The sequence below is a fragment of the Oncorhynchus keta genome, chromosome 37, assembly GCF_023373465.1.
Source record: "Oncorhynchus keta strain PuntledgeMale-10-30-2019 chromosome 37, Oket_V2, whole genome shotgun sequence".
Classification (NCBI taxonomy): Eukaryota; Metazoa; Chordata; class Actinopteri; order Salmoniformes; family Salmonidae; genus Oncorhynchus; species Oncorhynchus keta.
This window is the reverse complement of record NC_068457.1, coordinates 18,875,838-18,885,837: the sequence shown is the minus strand read 5'-3', so window position 1 is coordinate 18,885,837 and position 10,000 is coordinate 18,875,838. Positions and strand designations below refer to the sequence as shown.

Sequence of the window (10,000 nt, the reverse complement as noted above, 5' to 3'; positions counted from 1 at the left end):
CCAAGTGGGTGGGCCTATGCTCTCCTTGTCACGGTTTTCATGTGGTGAAGGAGAGTCGGACCAAACTGCAGCGTGTATATTGCGATCCATGTTTAATCACACAACGTAACACAAATCCAGAACACAAACTCCACAAAACATAGTGAAAACCGAAACAGCCTTAACTGGTGCAAACTAACACAGACTAAGGACATCAAGACAATCACCCACAATACAACCAAAGAATATGGCTGCCTAAATATGGCTCCCAATCAGAGACAACGATAAACACCTGCCTCTGATTGAGAACCACTTCAGACAGCCATAGACTCTCCTAGAACACCCCACTATGCTACAATCCCACTAAGCTACACACCACATACAAAAACCCATGTCACACCCTGGCCTGACCAAATACATAAAGAAAAACACAAAATACTTCGACCAGGGCGTGACACTCCCAGGCCCACCCATGGCTGTGCCCCTGCCCAGTCATGTGAAATCCATAGATGAAGGCCTAGTTTATTTATTTCAATGGACTGATTTCCTTCTATGAACTGTAACTGAGTAAAATCGTTGCATGTTGCGTTTATATTTTTATTCAGTATACAGGCGTGTTTATAATCAAATCAAAATCAAAATGTATTTGTCACATGCGCCTAATACAACTGGGGTAGACGAAAAAAGTAGAACCTTCTATGTGTATTAAATGTGTCCGTTAATCTAAATCTTTCTCTCTCCTTCCTGTATAGCTCTGTGTGGGGGGGTGTCCACAGTATGGTTTCCTATTGGAGCCCACCAGGACCAGGGACTCATGTCGTTTGGGTTCAGCCTGTACGCTGGCTGGGTGGGCACGGCCTTCTGTCTCCTGGGAGGGGCCATGATCACCTGCTGTTCTACTGAACCGTCCCAACACTACAATCACCATGACAACAACAGGTTCTACTACTCGAAAGGACAGGGGCCTGGCAACCCTGTTCCACCCTCCACTAACCACGCCAAGAGTGCCCATGTTTAGACACACATGAAGTACATGCATGCACACACACACACATGCACACACACACACACACACCAGCGGAGAGTATCTCAGAGCGGTGTCTAACCTGGTGCCTGAAGAGAAACCAAGGGGTCCTGATCAGGACAACCCTGCTCTGATGAAGGACTTATTTTCATCTCTTTTGTTATACAATGAAGGCTAGGGTTAGGTTTCTTTGTTCTACAATGAAGGCTAGGGTTAGGTTTCTTTGTTCTACAATGAAGGCTAGGGTTAGGTTTCTTTGTTCTACAATGAAGGCTAGGGTTAGGTTTCTTTGTTCTACAATGAAGGCTAGGGTTAGGTTTCTTTGTTCTACAATGAAGGCTAGGGTTAGGTTTCTTTGTTCTACAATGAAGGCTAGGGTTAGGTTTCTTTGTTCTACAATGAAGGCTAGGGTTAGGTTTCTTTGTTCTACAATGAAGGCTAGGGTTAGGTTCTTTGTTCTACAATGAAGGCTAGGGTTAGGGTTCTTTGTTCTACAATGAAGGCTAGGGTTAGGGTTCTTTGTTCTACAATGAAGGCTAGGGTTAGGGTTCTTTGTTCTACAATGAAGGCTAGGGTTAGGGTTCTTTGTTCTACAATGAAGGCTAGGTTTAGGGTTCTTTGTTCTACAATGAAGGCTAGGTTTAGGGTTCTTTGTTCTACAATGAAGGCAAGGGTTAGGGTTCTTTGTTCTACAATGAAGGCTAGGGTTAGGGTTCTTTGTTCTACAATGAAGGCTAGGTTTAGGGTTCTTTGTTCTACAATGAAGGCTAGGGTTAGGGTTCTTTGTTCTACAATGAAGGCTAGGTTTAGGGTTCTTTGTTCTACAATGAAGGCTAGGTTTAGGGTTCTTTGTTCTACAATGAAGGCAAGGGTTAGGGTTCTTTGTTCTACAATGAAGGCTAGGGTTAGGGTTCTTTGTTCTACAATGAAGGCTAGGGTTAGGGTTCTTTGTTCTACAATGAAGGACAGCTGTGGATGAAAAGTACTGTACACCTATCAGTGCATTTTATAGAAAATAAGCGTACCTTTTTTAATAAAGACTGTCATGATTTGTAGTTTTTTGATAAATACCATGTCTTGAATGTTTCTTATTGTTGATTATACATGGATCATTATGTGGGTACCTACCTGTGTCCCAACAGTACTGAAGTAAGGAAATATATTATTACATTGTTTTATTATACGATGACAAACCGATCAAACGGCAATGTAGCCCCTCTCTCATACACTGCCAAGTCAGTTTCTTCAGCCTGGTTGTAACGGCTGTCCTCTTCGTCTGAGGAGGAGTAGGAAGGATCGGACCAATACGCAGCGTGGTAAGTGTCCATGTTCATATTTATTTTAACTCAGAACACTAAGACAAAATAACAAAAATAGACCAACACGAAACAGTTCTGTCTGGTGCAGACACAGAGACAGAAAACAACTACCCACAACTCATAGTGGGAAAACAGGCTGCCTAAGTATGGTTCTCAATCAGAGACAACGATTGCCAGCTGCCTCTGATTGGGAACCATACCAGGCCAAACACATAGAGATAGAAAACATAGAACACAAAACATAGAATGCCCACCCCAACTCACGCCCTGACCAGACTAAAACAGAGACATAAAAAAGGAACTAAGGTCAGGACGTGACACTGATGGAACGGTTAGTGATAGTGTTGGCCTAACGTGGCCAAACAAATCAAACACATGCAAGACCGTATGAAACCAAGGGCTCGATTCAATCCGTATTGCACAAGTTCAGCATTTTAGCTCAATTTCAAATTAAAAAGTAAACAGATTGGGTTGGTTGTGTAGCAACAAAACGGACCCGTGCAGAACTATCAGAACTATGGAGCCAAACAGATTGGGTTGGGTTAGATTGTTGACAACATGTCAACTATATTTTTTTCTGCCATGTTTATTGGAAGCATACATGTACACAATGAGCACTTCTTGTCTCACAAATACACCGCTACAGTTGTTGGTTAGCTAGTTAGCGAATCTTAGCCATCTTAGCATCGATGTGACAGCCAAAACACCTCAAAACAAGATATGGTATCAAGAACAAGATGAAACGAGCTACTTACAATTTCTTACATGGCAGTTTCTTGTCATTCTTGCTAGCAATTTGGCCATTCAGAATCATAACAACATACTGACTTCTGCCCCATGGAAGCGCGCACATCGTTTTTCTGTGACGTTGTCAGCTAACTCATTTATACTGTAATGCAGCGTGGACTGTGAATGCAGTCTCCGCTAACGCGGGAGCATCGCCTTGAAATTGCTAACGCACTATAGCGTAGATCTTTAGCACTACGGATTGAATCGAGCCCCTAGAGGGCTTGAGTGGCAGTAATGAATGAATTGTGTTTTGACAAAGACAATTAAAATGAAGATGAAGAGATTAAGATTAAGATAACGTGATTCATTTCCTGTTTGATCATACATCTGTAGCAGAGGATGTGTACTGTTTCTATGTCTCCAGGTTTCATATCTCTGGCAACATGGCCCCTCCCTTTTTCACGTCGAGACCTCTGCATCTCTAATGACACCCTACCCTATATAGTGCACTACAAAGGACAGATGGGGGCAAACACTACATAGTATGTGTCTCTGGCCAGTAGTAACGCAGCACACTGATGTGTTTGTTCATATGTGGTCTATACACCAGAGTAACACTCCCTCTCTGTTGTTCTAGCAATACATCTTTGTTAAAACACAGAAACGTTTCTGGGTCATGTTTATCTTGGTTAATGTGTTGTGCTATGTTGTGCTATGTTGTGCTATGTTGTGCTATGTTGTGCTATGTTGTGCTGTCCCAGTGTTTTTGTTAAATTTTCTGTAATAAATAAAAATGTGATTTGGTTAATATTAATAATAATAATTAAAAAGTCCCAATGTTTTTCAAGTCAAGTAAAATGACTAGCTAACTGCCCCAACATTTCTGTCAAATGTTCAAACACCACCAAACACACACACACACTCGCACGCACACAAGCACACACACACACACACACACCCACCCACACACACACACACACACACACACACACACACACACACACACACACACACACACACACACACACACACACACACACACACACACACACAGGAATCACCTACTCTCTCCCCGTCTCCAGCCGTGTTTCCCTAACTGTAGCAAAATAAACACTGACATCAGAGGTATTATCACTGGTGCTCTGGTTCAATCTGACCCAAAAACACAGGAAGTGTAGCATGTGTGTGTGTGATGTAATCAGTAATCCTAGTCTGTGTTCCCGGAAGCACATCTGGCCTCGTGAACTGTACGTTTTTCGCACTGAATGACGACACAGACGTGTGTGTGTGTGTGTGTGTTCACCTAGGGCATTGTTATAGTGTGTTATCAGTGGTGTGACTCTGACCTTGTATTGGTTAGCTCAGCACAGAAGGCTCTGTTCCCTGTGATACACTGATACACACTGTCCTATCATATCCTCCTCTATGTAGCAGTGTGTGTGTGTGTGTGTGTGTGTGTGTGTGTGTGTGTGTGTGTGTGTGTGTGTGTGTGTGTGTGTGTGTGTGTGTGTGTGTGTGTGTGTGTGTGTGTGTGTGTGTGTGCTTGTTTCTGTGACAAAAACAGAGCCAGTCCGGTTCAAATTTGCAATAAATAATGTTTCATTGTTGCATGGAGGCGATATCGACAACTCAGCTTGAACAAGTGCACTCAGGAGCAGAAACACACATGGGGCCTGCATTCAAAATGGCACCCTATTCCCTTTATAGTGCACTACTTTTGGCCAGAGTCCTGATAGGGTGTCATTTCAGATGAAGTCAAAAACAATAACAGAAAACCCCAAATACATCAGAACATTTTACAACTTCAGATAGCAAAAATATACAGAAGAAAAATAAATATCTAGTCAGCAAACAGAAGCCAGTCTCAACATCCCACAAAGACAGCCAGCCACAGCAGGAGAGAGATAAAGGCAGGAATTCAATCGCAGTGCATTTCATTGACCTATTGAATAAACCAGCAATTTAACCAATGTGGATAGCTGGTGTTAATGTATATCACCCGTCCCTAAATGGGCTTTAGGAAGCTGTTAGGAAGATTGTTGACGTTCTGTGCGGTTCAAGCCGGAATGCATTATGATTGAATACCAGGAAGTGGACAGAAACATGGCACACCTTCTCCCGAGACAAAATGAACAAACAAACAGCACCTCAGACTTTAAAAGCAACAGTGGCAACATTTTCTTTAGTGTTGTAATAAAATAGTGTTTTTTGTTTTTTAATGTTTTTATAACCTTCTAATTTGCCTACTTTAGACTGTAATAAATGTTATAAGATCTTTAAAAGAAAATTGTATTTTTTTTAACTTGACCCGACTAGAGATAGAAGAAGTTAAAAATATAAGCTTTTACCGTTTCCTCCAAAGCTGAGCTCTGATTAGACGAAATACAAGAAGTGAAAGTGGATAAACCTCACCCACTTACTGTGGAGGCCCACCATTGGAGGAGCATAGGTGTGGGCGTGACCCAGCAGTAGAAAAATACTCCTATTTTTGTTTGATAGTGTTTCCTCATGTTTTTGTGTCGATGCTGTTGGATGTAACTGTATGTATTTACTCTAGCTAGTGAATGTAACTGTATGTATTTACTCTAGCTAGTGAATGTAACTGTATGTATTACTCTAGCTAGTGAATGTAACTGTATGTATTTACTCTAGCTAGTGAATGTAACTGTATGTATTTACTCTAGCTAGTGAATGTAACTGTATGTATTTACTCTAGCTAGTGAATGTAACTGTATGTATTTACTCTAGCTAGTGAATGTAACTGCTAGTGAATGTAACTGTATTTACTCTAGCTAGTGAATGTAACTGTATGTATTTACTCTAGCTAGTGAATGTAACTGTATGTATTTACTCTAGCTAGTGAATGTAACTGTATGTATTTACTCTAGCTAGTGAATGTAACTGTATGTATTTACTCTAGCTAGTGAATGTAACTGCATGTATTTACTCTAGCTAGTGAATGTAACTGCATGTATTTACTCTAGCTAGTGAATGTAACTGTATGTATTTACTCTAGCTAGTGAATGTAACTGTATGTATTTACTCTAGCTAGTGAATGTAACTGTATGTATTTACTCTAGCTAGTGAATGTAACTGTATGTATTTACTCTGAATGCTAGTGAATGTAACTGTATGTATTTACTCTAGCTAGTGAATGTAACTGTATGTATTTACTCTAGCTAGTGAATGTAACTGTATGTATTTACTCTAGCTAGTGAATGTAACTGTATGTATTTACTCTAGCTAGTGAATGTAACTGTATGTATTTACTCTAGCTAGTGAATGTAACTGTATGTATTTACTCTAGCTAGTGAATGTAACTGTATGTATTTACTCTAGCTAGTGAATGTAACTGTATGTATTTACTCTAGCTAGTGAATGTAACTGTATGTATTTACTCTAGCTAGTGAATGTAACTGTATGTATTTACTCTAGCTAGTGAATGTAACTGTATGTATTTACTCTAGCTAGTGAATGTAACTGTATGTATTTACTCTAGCTAGTGAATGTAACTGTATGTATTTACTCTAGCTAGTGAATGTAACTGTATGTATTTACTCTAGCTAGTGAATGTAACTGTATGTATTTACTCTAGCTAGTGAATGTAACTGTATGTATTTACTCTAGCTAGTGAATGTAACTGTATGTATTTACTCTAGCTAGTGAATGTAACTGTATGTATTTACTCTAGCTAGTGAATGTAACTGTATGTATTTACTCTAGCTAGTGAATGTAACTGTATGTATTTATTTACTGAATGCTAGTGAATGTGAACTGTATGTATTTACTCTAGCTAGTGAATGTAATGTAACTGTGAATGTATTTACTCTAGCTAGTGAATGTAACTGTATGTATTTACTCTAGCTAGTGAATGTAACTGTATGTATTTACTCTAGCTAGTGAATGTAACTGTATGTATTTACTCTAGCTAGTGAATGTAACTGTATGTATTTACTCTAGCTAGTGAATGTAACTGTATGTATTTACTCTAGCTAGTGAATGTAACTGTATGTATTTACTCTAGCTAGTGAATGTAACTGTATGTATTTACTCTAGCTAGTGAATGTAACTGTATGTATTTACTCTAGCTAGTGAATGTAACTGTATGTATTTACTCTAGCTAGTGAATGTAACTGTATGTATTTACTCTAGCTAGTGAATGTAACTGTATTTATTTACTCTAGCTAGTGAATGTAACTGTATGTATTTACTCTAGCTAGTGAATGTAACTGCATGTATTTACTCTAGCTAGTGAATGTAACTGTATGTATTTACTCTAGCTAGTGAATGTAACTGTATGTATTTACTCTAGCTAGTGAATGTAACTGTATGTATTTACTCTAGCTAGTGAATGTAACTGCATGTATTTACTCTAGCTAGTGAATGTAACTGTATGTATTTACTCTAGCTAGTGAATGTAACTGTATGTATTTACTCTAGCTAGTGAATGTAACTGTATGTATTTACTCTAGCTAGTGAATGTAACTGTATGTATTTACTCTAGCTAGTGAATGTAACTGCATGTATTTACTCTAGCTAGTGAATGTAACTGTATGTATTTACTCTAGCAAGTGAATGTAACTGCATGTATTACTCTAGCTAGTGAATGTAACTGTATGTATTTACTCTAGCTAGTGAATGTAACTGTATGTATTTACTCTAGCTAGTGAATGTAACTGTATGTATTTACTCTAGCTAGTGAATGTAACTGTATGTATTTACTCTAGCTAGTGAATGTAACTGTGTGTATTTACTCTAGCTAGTGAATGTAACTGTGTGTATTTACTCTAGCTAGTGAATGTAACTGTATGTATTTACTCTAGCTAGTGAATGTAACTGTATGTATTTACTCTAGCAAGTGAATGTAACTGTATGTATTACTCTAGCTAGTGAATGTAACTGTATGTATTTACTCTAGCTAGTGAATGTAACTGTATGTATTTACTCTAGCTAGTGAATGTAACTGTATGTATTTACTCTAGCTAGTGAATGTAACTGTATGTATTTACTCTAGCTAGTGAATGTAACTGTATGTATTTACTCTAGCTAGTGAATGTAACTGTATGTATTTACTCTAGCTAGTGAATGTAACTGTATGTATTTACTCTAGCTAGTGAATGTAACTGTATGTATTTACTCTAGCTAGTGAATGTAACTGTATGTATTTACTCTAGCTAGTGAATGTAACTGTATGTATTTACTCTAGCTAGTGAATGTAACTGTATGTATTTACTCTAGCTAGTGAATGTAACTGTATGTATTTACTCTAGCTAGTGAATGTAACTGTATGTATTTACTCTAGCTAGTGAATGTAACTGTATGTATTTACTCTAGCTAGTGAATGTAACTGTATGTATTTACTCTAGCTAGTGAATGTAACTGTATGTATTTACTCTAGCTAGTGAATGTAACTGTATGTATTTAACTGTATGTATTTACTCTAGCTAGTGAATGTAACTGTATGTATTTACTCTAGCTAGTGAATGTAACTGTATGTATTTACTCTGAATGCTAGTGAATGTAACTGTATGTATTTACTCTAGCTAGTGAATGTAACTGTATGTATTTACTCTAGCTAGTGAATGTAACTGTATGTATTTACTCTAGCTAGTGAATGTAACTGTATGTATTTACTCTAGCTAGTGAATGTAACTGTATGTATTTACTCTAGCTAGTGAATGTAACTGTATGTATTTACTCTAGCAAGTGAATGTAACTGTAGTGAATGTAACTGTATGTATTTACTCTAGCTAGTGAATGTAACTGTATGTATTTACTCTAGCTAGTGAATGTAACTGTATGTATTTACTCTAGCTAGTGAATGTAACTGTATGAATATTTACTCTAGCTAGTGAATGTATGTAACTGTAGTGAATGTTGTATGTATTTACTCTAGCTAGTGAATGTAACTGTATGTATTTACTCTAGCTAGTGAATGTAACTGTATGTATTTACTCTAGCTAGTGAATGTAACTGTATGTGTATTTACTCTAGCTAGTGAATGTAACTGTATGTATTTACTCTAGCTAGTGAATGTAACTGTATGTATTTACTCTAGCTAGTGAATGTAACTGTATGTATTTACTCTAGCTAGTGAATGTAACTGTATGTATTTACTCTAGCTAGTGAATGTAACTGTATGTATTTACTCTAGCTAGTGAATGTAACTGTATGTATTTACTCTAGCTAGTGAATGTAACTGTATGTATTTACTCTAGCTAGTGAATGTAACTGTATGTATTTACTCTAGCTAGTGAATGTAACTGTATGTATTTACTCTAGCTAGTGAATGTAACTGTATGTATTTACTCTAGCTAGTGAATGTAACTGTATGTATTTACTCTAGCTAGTGAATGTAACTGTATGTATTTACTCTAGCTAGTGAATGTAACTGTATGTATTTACTCTAGCTAGTGAATGTAACTGTATGTATTTACTCTAGCTAGTGAATGTAACTGTAACTGTGAATGTATTTACTCTAGCTAGTGAATGTAACTGTATGTATTTACTCTAGCTAGTGAATGTAACTGTATGTATTTACTCTAGCTAGTGAATGTAACTGTATGTATTTACTCTAGCTAGTGAATGTAACTGTATGTATTTACTCTAGCTAGTGAATGTAACTGTATGTATTTACTCTAGCTAGTGAATGTAACTGTATGTATTTACTCTAGCTAGTGAATGTAACTGTATGTATTTACTCTAGCTAGTGAATGTAACTGTATGTATTTACTCTAGCTAGTGAATGTAACTGTATGTATTTACTCTAGCTAGTGAATGTAACTGTATGAATGTAACTTTACTTACTCTAGCTAGTGAATGTAACTGTATGTATTTACTCTAGCTAGTGAATGTAACTGTATGTATTTACTCTAGCTAGTGAATGTAACTGTATGTATTTACTCTAGCTAGTGAATGTAACTGTATGTATTTACTCTAGCTAGTGAAT

The 10,000-nt window shown here is 37.4% G+C and overlaps 2 protein-coding genes across 56 annotated transcripts in view; one reads left to right on the top strand and one right to left on the bottom strand.

The window, feature by feature from the left end:
• Positions 1-2,073, top strand: part of LOC127916720 (claudin-11-like) — a 5,542-nt gene extending 3,469 nt beyond the window's left edge. The window contains exons 3-5 of one of the 50 annotated variants that reach the window (XM_052499469.1): positions 732-1,187; positions 1,550-1,609; positions 1,874-2,073. In XM_052499469.1, coding sequence (XP_052355429.1) covers positions 732-997 — 266 coding nt within the window. In that variant the 3' untranslated portion in view covers positions 998-1,187; positions 1,550-1,609; positions 1,874-2,073. Of the gene's footprint in view, positions 1-731; positions 1,452-1,483 lie in introns of those variants that run through there. The other 49 variants (XM_052499466.1, XM_052499459.1, XM_052499456.1 and 46 more) reach the window with 49 other exon arrangements.
• Positions 2,074-6,882: 4,809 nt separating this feature from the next.
• LOC118377971 (probable cationic amino acid transporter) overlaps positions 6,883-10,000 on the bottom strand; it is a 36,066-nt gene continuing 32,948 nt past the window's right edge. For all 6 annotated transcript variants that reach the window (XR_008095676.1, XR_008095675.1, XR_008095677.1 and 3 more), the window contains exon 13: positions 6,883-8,476. The gene's annotated coding sequence lies outside the window, so the exon portion shown is untranslated. The remainder of the gene's footprint in view (positions 8,477-10,000) is intronic.